At 45.1% G+C, this 21,545-nt stretch overlaps 1 protein-coding gene across 1 annotated transcript in view; it reads left to right on the forward strand.

The window, feature by feature from the left end:
• Nucleotides 1-21,545, forward strand: part of BRINP1 (BMP/retinoic acid inducible neural specific 1) — an 87,506-nt gene that overhangs the window by 62,565 nt on the left and 3,396 nt on the right. The window contains exons 4-7 of the mRNA XM_040083541.2: nt 3,901-4,070; nt 5,341-5,446; nt 12,190-12,426; nt 17,736-17,958. Of these exons, the coding sequence (XP_039939475.1) occupies nt 3,901-4,070; nt 5,341-5,446; nt 12,190-12,426; nt 17,736-17,958 (736 nt within the window). The remainder of the gene's footprint in view (nt 1-3,900; nt 4,071-5,340; nt 5,447-12,189; nt 12,427-17,735; nt 17,959-21,545) is intronic.

The following is a 21,545-nucleotide window of genomic DNA, read 5'->3' on the forward strand; positions in this document are numbered from 1 at the left end:
ATGATTCATGCACAGATTAGGTGGCAGGTAAATTGGCACACTTCCCCTGAAGTCAAATAGCCTCTGGTGTGGTGATGTCTTTCAAGGATCCCTGGGCTGCTCTTCCAGTCCCGGCACCCAAACAAGTCCATTCCATCAGCAAGAAATGTGAGAGGAAGGAGGTTTCTAAGCATTGAAGAGCACAAGTGACTGCTTTCTTCAGGCCTTAATGAAGTCTGGGTAAAGATAAACTGCTTTTTTATGGAGGAATTCGCTTTTCAGGACCGTATTTTGCAGCCAAGTAAAGTGAGATTTTTTAAATTTTTTTTTTTCTTTTTTTTTGGTGGGTTTACTTTCTTTTCCATTGACATTCCTCTTATTCTTGCCGCTCACATCCGTGGAAATTCAAACCAAGAAAGACCTTTGATGGTAAAATATATTTTTAATTTTGCCTGGGTGAGGTTGTAAATTATTCACAGGGGCTTGTTTCTTCTCCTGGTTTTACAACACAACAACTTTAAATATGCAGAGACTCGTAATGAGAACTGATATTGGAGGGGAGAGCTGAACGCCCCACCAGCCCCGAGCATGGTAGGGAGAAAAAAGAGGATTTATCTCGGCAATGGCAGTCCCAGGGAAAATGTAGCTGGAGCTGGGCATGCATTATGCACGGAGGATGCGCTCTAATCGCGGTCTGTGGGCTAAACAAGAGCTCTGGGACAGAAAAGCAGACGTGTCCTGGCACTGGGGCTCTCCCAGGACCTGGCGTCTCCTCAGCAGAGCTCCGAGCAGTGCTGCCCTGCATTAGGGTTGTTTGTAGCTCTGGTGTCTGAGGAGGTGGCAGACGAGTGACAAACGCACAGGGAATTGTCTGGCTTTGAGACGCCAGCTGCTGCACGGCGCCCGGGACGGTGGGACACGGAGCAGCACCTGAGCACGGCGATTTTCACACCTGGCCACAGGAGGAACAGCTCTGCTGCCTTCCAACCTACACAGCAGGCAGGTCCCCTGGGAGCCCAGTGAAAACCCAGCTCTGCTCCAATTCTGACAATGGCGCTGGTGCAGGGTCACTTTGAGGCCGTCCAGGCTCTGGGATGGAGTGCACAGAGCTGAGAGCCAATTTTCAGGAAAATCCCTCAAGGAAAAACAACTTTGAACATATCATTTACTTAATAAAGGAGAAATTAAGACTTAATAATGCAGCAAAATTCTGTTAACCTCTCCTGATCCAAGAGCTGCTTTCCCATGTGACCCCTCCGTGGGGATGCTGTGCTTTTCCAGCTCTGCACAGAGCAGAAAATGACAGCAAAAACACAAAAATGGGTTTCCAGCAGCAGTGTCCCTGCTCAGCACCCCGCAATCCTGGGGACAGCTCTGGTCCTTCAGGAAAAAGCAGCATCGTTCATGGACTTCAATTCTCTGTTATTCTGCGTTATTCTCTGGCATGTTTTATGGGGAAATCACTCATCCCCAGTGCCCCAGAGCACAGATTTCTCTTCTCTGCTGTGTTTCTCAGTGCCTGGTTTGTGTTTTGGAGGGACCAAATCCAACAGGAGATGTGGTGATCTGACACCAGTGCTGCTGCCTGATGTGATTCCACCCAGGTTCCTGCCTGCCCTCTGGCCAAGGCATTCCAGCTTCAGCATTCCTCTGGTGAAAATGGACTAGGTTGGAATGAAAAAAAGTCCTGATTTTTGTGCCTTGGCTATTAATATGAGTCATGGTATTTTTCCAGGAAAAGTTGGTTTTTTTCCCAGTTATTGGTGCAATTGGTGGCTGTGAATCACAGCTAAGGGGAGAATTGTCCCAGATCTTCCTTCTCCTGCCACAGCCATACGAAGTGAAGCATCCATTCGCATTTCTCTCTGCTGCATCTCCTTGCAGTTAAATGCTTCTGTTGCAGGAGAGATCCAGAACTTCTGGCTCAAATTTTCCCAATGATCCAGCCTCCTCAGCCGCAAATGAGTCGACTCATGAAAACTGACAAAGTTCCTTCAAATCCCCCTGAAAAAATACAAAGAGATGATCCCTGAAAATGCATTGAGAGTGGTCAGTGCAGTGACCACTGTTCCCCACACTAATCACAGATATTTGATTACCTGTGCCTTGCTGGCTGTTTGTTGTATTCCCCTCTCGTGTCTCATTGGATACAGGGGGTTAAATCCTCTGGAAGATGGATTGACTTTGTTTGTGTGGACAGAGCCCGATGTGGCAGAGCCTTGATCCCTGCCAAGGTCTCCTCACAAGCTCAGCACATAAAAATAGTAATGGTGATAAAGGAAATCAAAGCTGGTTACTTTCCAGGGAAAGGTTTTTTTTTTTTTTGTGAGAGGTAGCAATGGCATTGGTAGAAGGCTAGTCTGTTATTTTGAACAAATTATTAAAGACAAAGTTTTTCATGCCTGACTTCTCCACTTGGGTCCTGCAAAGCTAATTTAAAGATTTCAACTGATCAATTATTTTGATGAAAAGTACCTTCTTTCCACCAAAAAAAAAAAAAAAAAAAAAATTCAATTTTTCATCTCAAAGCCAAAGGCTGAATACTCAACACAACTATTGCTTGAAAAACTGAAATCTAATAAAAATTTGATTTTCAGCCAGAATATTTTCAGTTTGTTTTCAGGCATTTGGCTTTCAGATGAAAGCTGGAAAATTTCCAGGGAAAGTGAGGGGGTGAGCTTACTGGGATTTTGGGTTATTTTTTTCATATATGCAATAAAAGAAATAATTTGGATGCATCAAACTATTTCAGCTAATAAGAATTTTAAAGAAAAGTAACTCCTTGTTCTCTTAAAAAAAAATTATGCAAAGATGATGAAGAGTGAAATGCTTTCTGGCCTCGAAAGTGGTGGTACATACTTTTTGGACCATGCTATCTCTGCCAGAGGCAGTGTATTCATCAGTGGTTCATCTATCAAATCAGAACAAGCACCATTCGTCTCATTAAGAGAGTTATGTAGAAATGGCACATTCCTCCCCCCGTTGTGTCTTCTCTTCATTTACTAAAATCCAAGTTTCATGTGTTAAGGATGACATTCCACCTTTTCAGACCTCTGACAGTGGCAGCCTTATGCTAAGAATGAGCTGGATTTTAACGTGCCTCACCCAGCACAAATTGAAATATTAGGTAAATATTCCTTCTCAGCTTCGTGTCCTTTTCAGATATTTTTCACTACATTCAGGTCTCTGCTGTCATTTATCAGTTCTTAACTGATAAACTCCCAGATTATCTGTGGTTACCATTTCAAACTCACCTGCTTTAGTCCCTTATCTTGTGTGGTATTCTCACTCTCTACTTATATTCCCTGAATGAGACTCTGGGAGAGGAAAGAAGGCAGCAAGGGTGCTTAGTTCAAGTTAACTTCCTTATTTGTTCTTTCCTCTGATTAATTCTCTTTACCCATCCCTTTTCCCCTCCCTTTTTGCAAGGCCACTGGAAGCTGCAGAGGCCCAACTAACATTTGTTTGTGCGCTGTACCTACCCACACACTGTATTCCATCTGCAATCATCATCTAGTCCTGCTAGAAATCAGGTCAGACAGAGACTTGCACCAAGTGGGATCTTCTCCTGTCAGGTGTGCATCGTTCTAGAGGCACTGCCCACAGAGGGAATGTTCCTCCAGGGGGACAGATGGGCTGAGTCCTCTGCAGCAGTTGTGGCAGAGCTCTGCTGCCTAAAAAATGTCCAGAATGTTGTCTGCTCAATTCAGTGCAGCTGCTTTACTTGTCTGGTGGACGTGGCTTTGCTGTCTGAATAGAGGAGGGGGCTCCTGTATATCCCCTGGTGAGGAAGGGTGGATTCCTCCAAGAGTTCTTGAGATGTGGGACTTCTCTTTCTTTCGGTGCAGTGGATGGCACCATTTGCTCCTGTTAAGTTGGCCCTGCTTGGCAGCCTGAAATCTCCTTTTCTCTCTGCTGCAGGAGAGGAGGCCTTGACCATGTACATGGACAAAAGCCGCCTCGACAGAAAGTCAGGAAACGCCACCCAGAGCGTTGAAGCTTTGCACCAGCTCGCCTCCTCCTACTTTGTAGACCGTGATGGCACCATGAGGAGACTCCATGAGATCCAGATCTCTACCGGAGCAATCAAGGTACCACATACTGCCTTAGGAAGAGGAAAAGGATTGTCTGCCTTGTATGGATTCTCTAGGGATTTGGGGCAGGGCTTTGCCAGCCTGATGTCTCCTTTGATCACAAGTTGTTTTGTTCCCAGGGTTAGTTTTTCTCTTATTCGACTGAAGAATTGATTTCCCCAGGGACACTAATGTCTGGAAAGAGGTGGGCAGGCAGCGTGGTGGTTGTGTAGGATAGGAGACTTTCATTCAGTGTGACAGTGACTTCTGGAAGGGACAGAGGGAGCTGAGGACCCAGATCAGTGATGGAGGTTGGAAGGGAAAGGCAGGTCTGTAAAATGAACAACCCTGTCACACCTAGGAGTATTTGTCTCCTGGGGGTGTAAGGCTGCAAAACATCTCTCGGCTGAATTTGCTACAAGAAAAGGTGAAAAACTCAGTGTGGCATTACTGAGGCATCTGGAATGAAACGGACTGAGAGACAGCTTGGGGGTTGCAGCAGGAAGGAAGGGAAGCTGCTCAGAGAATACAAAATAGGGAAAATGGCTCTTCAAAGGCTGCCTTCTCTGAAAGCAATCATCCTGCACTGGGCAGGGATTTTATTGTTGCTCAGTTCACTCCAGGGAAGGTGATGTGGATGGAGCCGTCATTGTTAGCCATTTCTGAAAGGTTTCAGCTCTCGTTATTGTTCTGTGCTGTCTCATGGCTGAGTCTGTTCCCTTCTGGAAATTGTATTGAGATATTGAAACAGTGACAGCAGATAATCACCCATGGTGAATTCCAGAAGGGCAGCTTCCCTCCATGGCTGGAAACCAACAGCAGCAGCACTTCAGGTCATCTGTGCCTGCTTGCACCCTCAGCACAGGGCTGGTGTCCACATCTTTGTGAGAGCACCAGGCATCACTGTGGGCTGGCAGTCCGTCTCTGCTTCTTGCTGTCCAATAAAAGAAGCCAGGGAATAATTCCTCTACAGGCTTCTGAATGTTCTCCAGTAGAGATCCTCTGTGAGAAACATCGATCTGCAGGATCCCATTGCCAAGCCCAGGATAACCTGAGGAACCCTAAAGAAAGCAGCCACACAATTAATTCTGATTTTTCAGCTTGTGACTGCACCAAACATCAGCAGTGTCTGCGCAGGGTGGGGCGTTTTTTCCCAACTGGGGAAGATGTGTTTTGGGTTGTATCAGCTGGTGACAAGGAGCCCTTGAATTAAAAGGTTTTAAAAGCCTGGGGAAGGTGTGGTGCTGCGGACAAAGGGAACATTCTCTCTTTTCACCACCCTCTGTAGGTAACAGAAACTCGGACCGGCCCCCTGGGCTGTAACAGCTACGACAATCTGGACTCTGTGAGTTCTGTCCTTCTGCAAAGCACTGAGAGCAAACTCCACCTGCAAGGTAGGGCCCAGGAACCAGGGAGGGGGTGGAAATGGGAGAGGGGTGCCCTTTTCCTGAGCCTTTCCCCTCTTCTCTTTGCTGTGATTCTGGAAGTTCCCTGAAGCTTCTGGTGGCTTCACATGAGGCTGAGCTGAGCAGAGCCAGGGCTGACCTCAGTGAAGTGTCTGAGTGCCCTCTGCCACTGAATTTTGATGGACTTCTGTGTATGATACACATACCAACATTAAAAAAAAAATGAAAGTGACCTCTTCCATCAGAATTGAAGGAGAATTCTGCCCACGTCTCTCCGTGCCTCCCGATCTGCTGGTTTGTGTAAGAGGTTTGCAGATCAGCTTTCGAGACTCTCTAATGACCATAATCTTTGGGAAAAGTCACAGAGGTTTTATTTGGATGCTAGAAGCCATGGCTTCAGTCCCAAATGGGGAGCGAGTCCAGAAGTCAACAGATAGAGGTCATGGCTGAATTAATAAATAAATACATGCTGGTTAGCAAGAAGTCAACTTCAGTAGAAGGAGGAAATTCACTGGGCATGTAATTTACGAAGGTTATTCCCAAGTTTTTGACAAAATAAGGAAATGTGGGATTTAATTGCTCATTTGCCCAGATGGTTTTATTTCTTGAATCCTTGTACTTGCACAAATTTTAATTTTTCAGATGAATGGGCTACATTACATCTTCTGCTTTGAGTATAATTTGGCAAGTGCTGTTTTAATCTTTGGTTTCACAGAAACTGGGTTTCATTTACCAAGTAATGTTGTGGATATAATATTATTGTTGTTATTATTTGCCTTTAAAAATAATAGGCAGGTTGTTTTCACTATGCTGGTGATTATCCAAATCACTGAGTTCTGGTTCTTACCTAATTAACAATAAGCAGTTTGGGGTTTTTTTTACACCGTGATGATAGCTGCTGGTAGTGAAAACCCAAGGATGACATATGAGATAAGTGGGGGAGCAGCTAAATCAGCAGGCAGCTCGGGTTATAGGCAGACTAGACTAGGGGGTAAATCAATAGACCTCTATTGGTTATCTGATCCTACGAGAGAGGAGATAAACCAAGGGAGGGGAAGGAGGTGGAGGAACAGGGAAAAATTAGGAGAGAGGGGATGAGGCTGTGATCTCTGATGGGAGCAGACAGAGGACCTTGGGGGTCAACCACAGGTGGGATTCATGGAGCTCCATGGCTGAACCCAGTGCAGGGAGAGGCTGGAGCCAAGGCAAAGGAGACAGCGAGGGAAGGGAGGAAGGCAGGAGCTCTTCCTAACAGAACAAAATGACCTTTAAAGCTCCACCTGAGTTTTCTACCTAATCTGGAGTGTGGTTCTTGGGATAATTACCCAGGATCCTTCCTCTGCTCCGAGAAGCCTCATTAGGAATTAGTCACAGGGCTGCAGCAGGTAATGGATCGTGACCAAGTCTCCTCTGATCTGATTAGCTGCTGAGCATGAGCTGCTGACAGAAATCCATGTTCCTGCCTTCGTGTCACTCCAGCTCTGAGCTTGGCTCAATAAAAGAGCAGCTTCTTCGTGACAGGGAGAATCTCTCTGTCTGAACTTGGTGCTGCCCAGCCCTGGGAGCTGGGCTTTCAAAGCTGTGCCTCTCAGGAGAGACAGTGGGTGGAACGTGGCACTGATTGCCCAGCTCTGGTTGATGAAGCGGTGATCAGCCAAAGGTTGGACTTGACGATTTTGGTGGTCTTTTCCAACCTAAGTGATTCTGTGAACCCACGGAGGGTTTGGGTGGGCTGATTTTGGAGGAAGACTGTGCAGGGTGGTTACTGGGACAAAAAAGAATCACTAATTTATAAACCAGTGTCCCTGTGGGCCCAGCATGCATGTCATGCACTGGGGTATATGTGTACATGTATCTACACAATATTTATCACAGAAGGCTCAGAGGGAAGTAGCAGTCAGAAGCCCAGAAATGTGAGGATTGAATTAGAACCTTCAGAAAAACTAAAATACATAACACAGAGGGACTCCCTTTTCCCCAGCTCTCCCTGGAGCAGGATCCCTGTGGTGATGCAGGGTAGGATGCCAGCAGCTCTACAGCAACCTGTTGGGAAAGGGGACTTCGTGCTCCCTGGACAAGTGTCCTGGGCAGAAATTGGAATATTTGACTGAAAAAAGCACAACACTTTGAAAAATTACAGGAAATCCGAATTTCAGAGGCATGTCTTGTTGTATCAATGCTGTTCTTGACAGTATATGTCAATATTGGAGCACAGCACTATTTCAGTGAGGTGCAATCCTTCTGTTCTAAACCGTGCAACAGTAAACAGGAAATGTTGCATATCAGGTCATTTGCCACATCAAATATGGTCATATATTATAGTACTATACACAATGCATGTAACATACAATACTTTTACACCATTAAATAGATTATGTTTCAATATTTTATGTTATATCGTTATATATGTGTAAATACCCTTATACATTATACATATATAACTACATAGAGAGATATATACCTACGTAGTATATATGATAGCATAACATTAGAATTTACATTACAATTACTATCCTTTTTCCAGGATGGGCAGAACAGTAATGGCAAGACAAAACATTTCAGCTTTTCCGTGCAGTGAAATGAGGGAGTATGAAAAAAATACATTTAGAAAGTCAAAAGTGCTTTCAGAGTCAACACGCTCTCACAAAATGCTTCAATGGAACTGCATTTTCAACAGAGAACTCTTCTGTGAAAAATGTTTCAAATAGCTCTAATTTAGAGCTGGGGAAATTTACCTCTTTTAATGCAGGAAGCCTTTTATATACAGTCTAAAGCCAAACATCTCTCTCTAATAGTTTTTCTGGGTGAATTAAGGACATGTTCCCTTGTCAGATACTTCATATTCTGCCTGTAGTTATCTAAGATAAACCTATATCAAATTTGCGCTGCTCTTCATTTTTAAGGAGGAACTCCATGCTTTACAAAGTGGCAGAATTCCTCCTCTGATCAATAATTTACCTTCGATATGAAGATATTCAAGTCAGCAGTAAACTTACCTTGTGCATCTCTTATCAGCTGCTGTCAGGGATGAGCCCATTCCTTGTGCCCCCTGGCTTGGGGGAGGGATTCTCCCTGTGGAAATGGTCCAATATCCCAGTTTTTAAGACCAGCTTGCCCCTCTTCTTGGCTGCTGACATGAGGTTGTTTCATCAGTAGACAACAGTGAAAGACTGAAAATATATATATATATATATATATATATTTTTTTTTTTTTTGAATGTTTGCATTATCCAGATAAATTTTCTTAGAGCACAACACGGCATTTGGGATATTTTATTAGGGCTGTGGCTGGCAGCAGGGCTTTCCCAGCTAGCACAAGCTGCCCACTGGAGCTGTTATATCCCTCGGGATTACGGCTTTCCTGCCTTACAGGTAGCAACTGAACACCCAGAGCAGTGGTCTCAAAAGATTGATGCCACCTGTGCTTTACTGACAGCCATAACAAACTGAATTCCAGCAATATTTATGTTCTGCCTGTGGGATAGGACTACACATGAAAGAGAGGATGCCAGGACTGGGTGAGGCGCTGCTGCTGGCACAGCGCTTGTAAAATCTCTTGCTGGGATCTGATCACAGAGATGCTCAAAGCTAAAGCAGAAAAAGTTCACATGAATCTACCCTTTTCTGGGGATGATGAGAAATCTGTGAATATTTATGTGTGTGTATATATATTAAAAAAAAAGTACTTCTGTAGAAACAGGCACAGCTTTATTTCAGTAACACCGATTTCTTCCACAAGGAAATTCCTGGCTGGAAGATGTGAGTCACATGTAATCCCAACATGATTTGAGAGTCAGGGGGTTGTGTTTGGAGTGTGCTCACTGGTGCTCCAGTGAGTGGCTGGATTTGGGGGTCACTTGTGCAAACAAAGCCCTGAGTGTGTGCTTCTTGTCAAATGCTTCAGGTAACTGCTGGGTTCCAGCAAAACTGCTTTCCTGATGAAGTTAAGTATTTATATAAGTGCTTTGTTGAGTTGGTGCTAAGTGCACAGAGGTCTGATTGCCCCTTAAACATGATATTATTTCTTGTAAGAGGAGGTTTTCCTGGAAATATATATTTTTTTTTCTCAGAAACCACAAATTCTATGGGCAAAAAGCGAGTATCCATGTGAAGCACTGCAGTGTTAAAACATGTTGGGGTTTGGAGATTACAGGGTATTAATGTTTCTGCATCTGCTGGAATGCACTATGTCCCTTACAGTGGGAGGTGCTTTCCCTGAAACTCCAGTTGCTATTTTCACCCCAATTCCCTCCAGGAAAAAATAAAATCAAAATATCCAAAGTCAGGATCATTTGTAGCTGGGCCCAAACAGCTTGTTGTGCTTTATCCAAGTTAAAATTCAAAAAGAAACTATGGAGAACTTGAGAGCCTGAGGTAATTTGATCATATTCAAAGAGCCAGAGCAGGTCGCTCCTCCATGAAGCAGAGTGGAAAATGTATTCCTGGGACTTGGACCATGAATGAAGAGTCAGTGCACATCAAGAAGTCCAGCTCTGCTCTCATGTGGGCTTGAAAGCTCAGTGAGTACAGCTGCCTTGAGGCTCTCCAGTCCTCTTTGTGGATCAGTTCCCTGAGAGCACTGCGCTTTCATTCCACCCTGAAGGAGAGTTTGGGATCCTGGCAGGTGGGACCATCACTAATATCAGTGTGAGGATTTGACAAGGGACCATCCCTCTGCAGTGGTTGTTTCAGATAAATCACAGAATCCCAGATTCTGAGATTGGAAGGGACCTTAAAGGTCATCCTATTCCACCACCCCTCTGCCCTGGACAGGGACATTTTCCACTGTCCCAGGCTGCTCCAAGCCCTGTCCAGCCTGGACTTGGACACTTCCAGGGATCCAGGAGCAGCCACAGCTGCTCTGGGCACCCTGTGCCAGGGCCTCAACACCCTCATAGAGAAGGATTTCTTCCTAATGTTAAATCTAAACCTACTCTTTCAGTTTAAAGTCACTCCCCCTTGTGTCTATCATTATAATCCCTGGAAGAGGCTGAGCTTCAGGACTTCCTGAAGACAGCAGGAAGAAATCTGAGGTTCTGAGAAAAGACCAAAGGGACCTCAGAATGGTGATCCTCTGCAGGCCAGTTTTGAGACGTGCAGCAGGGATGCTGCACTGGTCAGCTCTTAGTGCATTCCTTCCTGTCCCCAACAGCAGTGCAGGAAAGGCAGCAGGAACTGTGCAGAAACAGTCTCTGAATGCCAGGCTGGAAATCCCTCCCTGTGCAAGTGTCACAAATAAATCCCCAGCTGCAGGGGGCTCCAAGCTCAGCCTGCCTGGAGGCTGCCAATGGGGCCAGGCAGAGGGGCAGCTTGCTGCCACCAGGCATGGTGCTCACCCAGAGCAGGGAGAGCAAACAGGGCTCCCAGTGCCCTCCTCAGCCCCCTGAGCCCCCAGCCCTTTCCTTCCAGAGGGACCTCATTAAGGCGGAGGTGCTTGTCCGGATCCAAAAGGAAAAGGGTGATGGGTGTCCGGGGGTCACCACCTGGTGTTTGTCTCTCGTCTGAGGTGAGACAACCCATCAGAGATGGGCCTGCACTCCTGAAAGGGGTCACAACCCTTTTTGCCACTCCTGCACACTCTCATCCTCTGAATTATTGCCCGGTTTCCATTCCACTCCAGCGAGCTGTCAGGCACGGATCTGTTAATTCAGCGCGGCAGAAACACAAACAGATGGGTAATTGACCCATGTGCCTTCATCACACCGGAGTTCAGTGCTGCCCTTCAGGCCACAAACTTCTCTGGCTGCCACTCCAAAGTCCCTGCCCTTTTCCAAGCGGGAAGGACCGCTCGGAGTCACCGTCCTCTGCCTTGTGCACCGCAGACACCGACAGGGGCTGGCAGGCAGGACACGGCGGGTAGAAGCAACCAGCTGTGAGTCCTCAGGGAGGGCTGCAGGGAGCCTGGAGGAGGGCAGGATGGAGAACCACGTACGCTGTGCACTGTCCTTACACCCTCTGGAACCCCAGCAAGGGTGCGCTCGCACTGCTGCCTGCACAGACGGAGGGACACACAAACACTGGCCGTGGAGAAAGGGACAAGGGGATAGATCTCCCCGCTAATGTAAGTCTGCCAAGCAACACTGAAATCATCGGCGCTAAGTCCATTTGCACTTTTATAGGATTTGGCAGGTAGCCCTCCTAGCAGGGAGCAAGCTGTGAAGGCTCAGGTACCCAGCTCCTGTATTTATGCTGTGGGAGCTGGGCACTTAACTCTGCAAGGGTCTTTTATAAACCCCCTCTCGTGTTATTTTCCTTTCTTCTGTTTTCTGTTCGTTCTTATTTTCCCTTTCAGAGTGTATTTTCCTTTCTTCTGTGGTACCAAGCCCATCTGGTGTCTCTCAAAACAGGTCAGAGCAGCACAATGCTCATTGCTTCTGAACCAGGGCTTGTTCAGGAGACAAAAAGCGACACACCTGGGAATAAGGGAGGCTTTGCATTCAGGACCTTTCTACTGTGCTGGGATCTGAGAATGGGATGAGCAGGTGTTGGGGAAGGGGAGGTTTCTTGTCACCCTTCTCCCACAGAGAAGATGGGCTCTGTTCTCAGCTAAATCACTGCTTGCCCTGGAGGGTTGCAGTTTGTACCTTCCTTATTCACAACAGCTTTTAATTCTTCACCATAACTTTCCCAAACTCTTAATGAAACCAGTTTTGAAAAGAGGAACAAATAGCAGAAATGACTTTTTTATTTACTTTTTTTCCCCTCCCATAACCCGGCTGTTCTCTCTGCAGGTCTCCAGATCATCTTCCCTCAATATTTACAAGAGAAGTTTGTCCAGTCTGCCTTGAGTTACATCATGTGCAATGGGGAGGGCGAGTACATCTGCCGGGACAGCCAGTGCGGCTGTCAGTGCTCCGAGGAGTTCCCCCAGTGCAACTGCCCCATCACTGACATCCAGATCATGGAGTACACCCTGGCAAACATGGCCAAGACCTGGACAGAAGCCTATAAAGATCTGGAGAATTCAGGTAACTGAGCAAGACTCACTTTTTCAATTCGTGGCAGGTCGTGTCAGGTAAAAATCTTTTATTCCCTCAGTACAGTGCTCTAATTTGGCTGAAAAATATAGGATATTGAACCCAAACCCAAGATCTTACCCTTGAGGGAGTACCCTTTTCTCATCTATTAAACACACAGATGGGAACACACAGCACATATGGAATTATGCGTACAGGGATATTTTCCATGGAAGTATATGTTTGGTTAAAAATCTGATTTTTTCATACCAAACCTTCTCCAAACCTCTCTTTTAATAGTTCTATGGAGAAACTGCCGCAATATGAATGATGCAGAAATTGCCTTTTAGATTTGCACGAATGCGTTATTCTGCTTTGGTGAAAGCAATTCAGGGGGAGAAGAACACACAGGCCAGGTGACTCCTCCTTCGAGGCAGGGAGAAGGGAAAATGACCCCTCTGTCCTGCAGGGCAATGTCTGCTGCTGGGAACATTTCTCTTTCCCACTTTCTCCCCAGGTGAGGCTGGGGGTGTCAGCAGAGTTTGTTCCGTGTTGATGCTGGTAGTGGGAGTAGTTTACCCATAGTAGGTGTGTTGTACTCACAGGATACACACTCCTGAGGGCTTGAGGTAGGAAAGAGCAACACTTTCAGTGAATGCTATCCTTTAGCAAGTGGCCTGCCCGCCCTGAAACCACACAGGCACCGAGCAGAACCTCATAAGGAACTTGTCCTTGTGCTGACTCTCATCTTTCTGTCCCAACCAGCCACTTTCTGATACATTTTCTTCGATGATTATTGTCACAACTGCCCAGACGTCCATGTCAGGAAGGAAAACTGTGAGAAAAGGACCATCTAGCTCAATTCAAGAAGAATCTTTCATAAGTTTTCTTTCTTTCTTTCTTCATGTTGAAAGTCACCTTAATCCCTTTAAAGGCTGAAATGCAGAAGCCTCTGATGTTTCCTTGAAGGGTTGTTGAGGATTTGCTTCATACTTCAAGACGTGGCCCCTGCTGGTGTTTGTGCTGCTGCACAGACCCTTATGTGCCACTCATGCTGTCACCCTGGTGCTCAGCTGAGCAGCCAGAGTGGGATTAATGGCCTGAGACTAATGACCATCTTGACCAGATCTCCCCACATACCCTGGGGAGCCTCAGGGCTGGGCAGTTCCAGGAGCAGGTCACCAGCTAACGAAGTCAGATGTCTTCTGTGAGCTTCCACGGGATCGTGGATGGGGTGGGTAACACCAGGGCAAAGCAGAAATGTGGATTTCAGGAGCTTTTGCCAGCTCAGTGCCACACAAGTTTACAAGGATTACTGGCAGTGGCTGCCAGCACACCTCTGCCACTGGTTATGCGTCACCAGTTGTTAGTTCTGGCACAGGATCATCACATTAGGTGCTCAAGAGCCACAGGCTGGCTCTCATCAAACCCTTCCCTGGATCTAACCCAGGTACTGAGAAGGTGGGAGCCCTGTGGAGAGGGGAGTTCCAGTCCCACATTCTGTCCTTGCTGCGCTCCAGCCAAGCACAGGCCGGGGTAGATAATTGTATTCAGGCTCCCTCCCCTCGAGATTTGAATGGGGGAAGGTGTTTTTCATTTGCCATGTTAAAGTGACATATTGCAGTGCAATTTCTGCCATATTCCACCCAGGGCTGGAGGCTTCTCAGGGCTAGATGGAGTGATTATCTTTATGTCTAAAGCTGTTGCATCTGATTCATCACTTTGATGCATCATGCGTGAACTTATCCTTTGAGATGGAAGTTGCTATCACAAAAGGCTGCAGTATTAGTGTTTTGCTTCTTTGTTTTAATAAATATTCCCAATAACTAGAGGATTTTCTTCATTATGAACAGCAGAGGAGAAATCTCCGATGACATCTGAAGGCTTTTCCAATAAAGTGGACTGAAAGGCTCAGGAGTGCTCTGAAAGCAAATACCATTTTGCACAGGAAGCTACTGCAAGTCCAAAACATTTGTATTCTGCTTCTGGTCTGTGTTGGATCCTCTGTTAATTTGAAAAAAATCCTGCAGGGCGAATCAAGAGTTGCTGTGATTTGGAATAGTATCTTCAAAGTCAAGGAGGCTGCAGTGAACTGGAGCTGCTTTGAATCAGCTCAGGAGATTTTTAGCCCTGTGCTTCACTGCTTGTGGGTAAATTGAGAAAAAATAACACTGCCTTATTCTTGGCATTTTAGAATGGGTGGTCAAAAAAGTTCTGTGATTGTGGATTAAAACAACCCCAACTTTTAATTAAGTAATTTGGTGGAGTTTTATTTGTTAGCTTGTTTGTTATTCAAGACTACTGCTTTCTGATGTAAATGGGATTTTTTATTTTGCTTTAAACACTGGCAAAAGGGAAAATTGACTCCGTGAAAGAGACGTCTGACCTGACAATTCCCTGTGGTGCGGCTTGTGATGCTGAGTCATTGCCGAGGGACTGCCTCAGGGATGGGGTGACTCGGCAGAAAGAGGGGCCAGGCTGCACCACGGGAGGTGTAGTTCCAGCCATCAGCAAGGTTTGCTGTGCAGAGGAGTGAAACAACAACAAATGCAAACAGGCTTGTTAATTAATGGGAAAATCTCAGGGTGAAGAATGAACTATTCCCAGAAACAGGGAATATCCCCATCCATATCGCTGGTTTCCAGGCAGAGTTTTAAATATAAATAATGAAGACTATGTTGGTTTTAAAGTACCTTTTTTTTTTTTTTTTTTTTTCCTCTCTTCATCACCCTAGTTTTAAACAACCCCGTCCAGCTTTTATTTTGCCAGATTTGCTGCTCATTTGTTTTTCCCCCAACGTTGCACTGCGGTAGCAAAATGTGCACACTGCACCGAAATTCCTGCCTTGCCCGTCTCGATGAAAAATGTAGCACATTCATCATCAGAGGGAAAAGAGCCTGGGCTCCTGCACAAAAAGGCTTTTGAGGAAATTGATTTATAAGGGGCGGGAAGCAAATGCAAGGCTTTTACTGCTGAAAGGTACCCGGAGTAATCAGCATGGTCAACAGAAGCAATTATACGTGAGGGTGGTTTCAGAGGCCCAGGAAAAGCACAGAGCTGGGCTTGGAGAGGAGAAGGGCACTGGAAGCAGCATGAAGAACAGAGTAAAAAACTGAGAGATGACTTAAAAAAAAATCTCTTGGTTATCTTTGGGGGAGAGAGGAGACAAGCAGATGTCCCACGGATGTTGGTAGCGCAGTGATGATGATTATTTTTAGGAGGAGCTCGGTTACAGCATGTGATGAGTAGGATGTGAACATCCATTTACCATCCATGTCAGGATGGGACTGACTAATGTTCAGATAGCCCTTGTTAGGCAGCTAAGCATGAACTGCAAGTTGATGAATAACAGGAAATCTGTTATGCAAATATCTTTAACTTTGTAGTATAGGATGTAAATTGTCTGGTCTGATTTTCTCCACTAATTCTAAGGATTAGTTGTTTTTTATTTCAAAAGATGTCAGCTTGTAGAAGTTCTTTTCCTTCTGAAAATAGGATGAAGGAATTTAAAAAAAAAACCAAAAGCCAAAAAAGGATTGGGAAAGGATCAGAAAAAATGTAGATAATGTAGAGGAAAAGATGGCTGTACTTCTTGTTGACTTGTTTGGGAAGTTTATGGCAGGGTCCTAGTCCAGCCTCCCTCTAGAAGCAGGACCACAGCCAGCTCTAGGTCAGGTCAGCCTTGCTTTTGTCTAGCAGAGTCCAAAATGAGAGATTTTTATACATCTCTGATCATGTTCCAGCACTGCATTGCCTCCAAGTGACAAAGGTTTTCAGTAAATCATTTTAATTTCTCAAGCTGCAAACTGCATATTGCTCCTTGTCATGTAGCAACTGTCTCTCAAAAGAGGAGTTTTGTTCCTATCTGTGAGTACCTTTTGAGCAGCTGCTGCTGTAATTAAATATCCTTGGCCTCCTCTTTACCAAGTGAAGTCAGCTCCCCAGACCTGACTCTGCAGAACTTGTGCTCAGGCCCTGGGGCACCTCGGTGCCCCTCAGCTCTGCCCTCCCAGTCTCTGCTCATCCCTTCTGGGTGGGCGCCCCAGCTGTAGCAGTGCCAAGAAAAGGTGAATATCAACGCCCCCATCCAGCTGGATTCAGCCCAGTTTTTTTTCCAGTTTTTTTCCAGTGAGAACAGGATGTCGACCCACCTCAGCCCCCAGGACCTTCCTCAGCTGATTGTGCCCAACCCCTGACACGTGGGGTTTTTCTCTCCTCGTACAAACCATTGCTCTTGTGGTTATTGCATTTTGTGGAGTTCTTGTTGTCCCATTCATTGCATTTGTCAAGGTCTCACTGTGTCAAATATGGTTTTCTAGCATCCAAAACAGAGTTATTTCCCCCTGAGAAAGTTGGAACCATCTGTTTTTTTCCCACCTGAGGATGTCCCAGCCAGGTAATCAGAGTCTGAGCAAACCACGCTTCTCAGGTAGGAAGGGCTGATCATGAACAGAAACAGTATCAGAATTTCTGATTGTGATGAAAAAAAACCCAAACCCTCAAACAAGCTGTGCATAACAGTGGGGTTTTCTTCATTATCAAACAAAATAAAATGGAAATAAAGTGATCAAAAAGCAACAAACACAACAAACAGCAACATTGAACAATATATTTTTCGATCAATTGGATTTGTTCCCTTTGGCTAAAATTGACACCTTTTGTTCTCATCTGAGTCCTGCAAACTATTTTATTTTATTTTCCTCATTACAAAATGCAACTCATTTAACTTCAAATGGAGTTAAATGAGAGGTAAGAATCAGAATGCTCTTCTTAAAAAATGCGAAAGCAGGACATTTTAACAGCATCCAAACCTTTCCTCTGGGGAATTTTTAAAGCTTTGTTTTTCCCCCTTTCTTTTTAATTACACAGCAAAATGCTTTGCCTTCAACAACAAACAGCACTTCAGGAGCAGCTGAAAAACAATGTAAATGAGGACTCTTAAACTGACAATGATTACAACTCCCAGCTTTTTGTTTATAATCCTTAGACTATAACCTCATGTTCCAGGGAATTTCTCTCTCTTTTTTTTTTTTTTTTTTTTTTTTTTTCCCTCCACCCTGTGCACTTTAACTGTGTTGTTTCACCTCGATATTCACGATAGCGTTGTTTTTTTTCCATGTGGGAGCAGCAACAGCCATGGAATTAGTGGCTTCCTGGGGCAGAGTGACAGAGCAGTGAGTTAATGGACATCACCTTCCCCTGGCAGAGCTGATGGCCTCGTCCTTCACTGCTCCTTCTCCACCCTGCTAATGAAAACCTTTGTAACTCTGTCACAGCCCCGAAACCTCCGTATTCCTCCCCGTTTCTTGTGTGTGTTCCAGATGAGTTTAAATCCTTCATGAAAAGGCTACCTAGCAACCACTTCCTGACCATTGGGAGCATCCACCAGCACTGGGGGAACGACTGGGACCTGCAGAACCGCTACAAGCTGCTGCAGAGCTCGCTGGAAGCCCAGCGCCAGAAGATCCAGCGCACCGCCCGCAAACTCTTTGGCCTCAGTGTCCGGTGTCGGCACAATCCTAACCACCAGCTGCCTAGGGAAAGGTACCTCCATCCTTCCTCGGGCATGGGGCAGCCGGGCTGGGGGCTGCTGGAGCTCAGCTTGGGTTTGGGTCTAATCCCAACAGGCTGTGTTTGGAGCTGGGGTGTGTTGGCACGGGCGTCTGGGGGAAGCGGTAAAACCTGGGAGCGGGTTAAAATTCCTGGAGGTGTAGGTAACTGCTGTCCCATTCCTGACTACACTCACATCCCTCCTGTGCGGTTTTACCCGCCCAGGGGAAGGGCATCACTGACTCATTACGATCTTCAAGAATATGTTTAGTCCGTTCTGCAGGCTAAGCTGCTTTTTTGTGGTTTTCCCTCAAGATCCACAGCCAAGCTTTCAGCCTCCACTTGCTGTCAAAAGAGACTTGTGGAGCACAAGGTGCTTCAGCCCGTTTTTGGATTGTGCTCCTCAATATCTCCAGAGTGAAAGGAGAAGCTTTAGTTTCACTTGGAATACATCACATTTTTGCTGTGAGATGCAGCGTGAACCTGTAAAACCTCACTGAGCAGAAGCCTTGCAAGGTTGTTACAGGTGGAGAGAGCAGATTTTCCATTACTGCTACAGCAACTATTGATATCTAATAATCCCCTCCTGCTGGCTCCTTTCAGCCCTCACCTGTAGCTGAGTTTGCTTCAAGTCATTTTTGGAGACTTGCATTTCTGGATTTTAATAAACATCTCTTGCTGTGTAGTTCTACATTGTCTGGACTGAAGCAGTACTGAAAACCTTGGGGGAAAAAGAAAAAATAAAAAGTGTTTGAGTGCCTTATCTTCCATACTTCTCTTGGAAGGGTCAGGCCAAGTTATTAGTTGAGGAGAAACTGTTTGTCCATTCCCTTCATTACCTAAATATTTGTTTTCAAGACAAACCTGACAGATTGACTACTGTCTACTGCTCTCATCCTGTTCCCTGGCTGCTGAACAGGCTGACTTTTCATTTCATCTCTGTGCAGCTCAGAAAACTCTTCCAGGGCTTAACACCTCTTTAATTACCAAGAAATCTCATGTTTCTAGACAAAGATTTGATGGACTTACTAGGGATGAGGAGAAATAGCTATTAAATGTAAGAGATTATGAAATAAAGTCTTTGGAGAGCTTCCTAAACCTGGCCCATCCCTGCCAAGTGGCTGAGCTGTTCTGACCAGGCTGAGTGCTGGAGGAGCCACAGGCATGTCCAGGGTGGAGTTTTGAGTTGTGCCACAGCAACAACAGCAACAACAAAGTGAAGCAGCAGCAGCGAGGAAATCTCCATCCAACCACATTGCTCCAAAACATTCAGACAAATACGTCTTCAGCATTTATCATCTATTTAAAAAACCCAGCCAAGCAGAAAGGGAGCCTCCAACTACTACAATGAAATGTGGGGGAAGGAGGGTGGAATGGATGATGGCAGATGGGTTTTTAACTGACTGATGTGCTTGATTTGTTTAAGTCAACATCAGCAGGCAAATTATCATTTCTTTTCTTGTTTGTCACTCTGCATCTGCAGCTAGGCAGGGGAGCAGTGTGGTAGGAGCTCTGTAGTGGAAGAGGTGCAACCCATCCTTCTCCTCACAGAGCTGGGAAATACTCTCATTTTCCAATTGTTGCTGTACAGAACGACAGAGGCTTATCAGGCACGCCAGTGGCTTTGAAAGGATGGCATGGTTCTATTAGGAGCAAGCCTCTCTCACTTTAATACACATAATTGTAAGCCTGCATTACACATTCAAAGGCAATGTAAAAAAAAAAAAAAAAAAAGAGATTGCTGTTGATTATCCTCAGGGAAAGGAAGAGGTGGTGTTTCCAAAAGGAAGATAAGAAAGGAAGAGTAGGGATTTTGGCAATTAGGCTGATTCTCCATGACCCTTTGCAATGGCTAAGGAGACAGAAATATCTCTATCTATCTATCTATCTATCTATCTATCTATCTATCTATCTATCTATCTATCTATCTATCCATCTATTTTTCTATCTATCTATCTATCTATCTATCTATCTATCTATCTATCTATTTATCTATATATCTAATCTATAAATCTATAAATATATAAATCCACAAATCTATATATCTATTTTATCTATAGAAATATAGATAAAGATACAGATATATAGAAATATAGATAAATATATAGGTATATAGATATATAGATATGTAGGTACCGATATATTTGGTCTGTAATTCTTTTGTCAAAACCCAGAAAAGCTTGCACGTTTAAAACAGAGGCAAGTCTGTTGGTTTAAAAAGGAGACCACTCCTCAGTTAATAAAACTTCAATGTCAAATGATCACCTGCAGTTTCATTTTAAAGCACTGGATGTAAAATAGAAATAACATCCAATGGAGAGAGGGGTTATACATGTTCTGGCCTTCAGCCAAAATACATCTCACAGCTGCAGAGAATAAAAATAGCATTTTTTACTTCACTGTTCTGTACAGAAAACCCAAAAGTACCCCCAGAGCAGCTAGTGCTGGTTGGAAAGTGAAAAGTGAGTTTGCAAAGGAGATTTTTTAAGTACCTGCCTTTTTTTCCTTGCAAATAAAAAACCCCAAAAATCTGTTTGGCTCCCTGCTCCCAGCATTGCAATGGAACCACATGTCCACTGAGCAGCAGTCAGAAAACGCTGCAAAGCAATTCTCACGCAGAGCTTGGCCTGCATGCTGTATTTATTTTCACTTTAGAATCATGGACTCATTGAGGTTGGAAAAGACCTCCAAGATCATTGAGTCCAACCTGTGCTTGATCCCCATCTTGTCACCCCGACCAGAGCAGTGGTTCCACATCCAGGCGTTCCTTGGACACCTCCAGGGGTGGGGATTCCCACCACCTCCCCAGAGATATTTTAAATGAAAACCAATCGCTGCTCTGGTACTGGTTTTCAGCTGTTAAACAGTGGATCTTTCCAGTATCCCCCTGCTCTGACACCCCTTAGGTGCAATGCCATGAGCCTGAGCCATCAAAGGGGTGTTTTAAAAAGTTACCTCCTGTCAGCTGAAGGGCTTTGGCTGGTCCTGTGTATATTCTTAACCCGTCCCAGTTGCAAGAAAAAATGAGGTAATTTATATCACTTTACTTCTCTCTCACTCTCTCACACTTCCCATTGTCATGTTTGTAGTCGATGCCCAGCTCTGCCCTGGATTCTGCATTTTTATTTAATTACATCCTTTATTGCTGCCATCAGCAGATGGTGGGTAGTCTCCTGTTTCATTTTCTTCTTGGTTTGTTTAGCCCTACTTGTGTTTTTGCTGAAAGCTAAGACATACACACACACACATAACAAAAACCAACCTCCCTTCCATCCTCCACAAAATTCATCTGGGGAACAGGAATTTTACTGGTGCACATTGCAAGATAATCAGCTGAGGCTTCTTTCCCACTTTGTTCTGCTGGCTGTTAGTATAAAGAAGGACAGAACTATCCAGTGATTTTTTTCCTAAGACAGAACACACCCAAAATGGGCAGAATGTGGTCACCTGGCTCTAAATTTTACTGTGTCGACTGCTATGGCAGTCCTCGGCCCAGGAACTCGGGGACATTTTACACCTAAAACCTTTGTAAAGCATCAATCCAGCACTGCACAAATCCAGGTGCATTCGACTGGCTCTCC

This window comes from Hirundo rustica, chromosome 20, assembly GCF_015227805.2.
Source record: "Hirundo rustica isolate bHirRus1 chromosome 20, bHirRus1.pri.v3, whole genome shotgun sequence".
NCBI classification, from domain to species: Eukaryota; Metazoa; Chordata; class Aves; order Passeriformes; family Hirundinidae; genus Hirundo; species Hirundo rustica.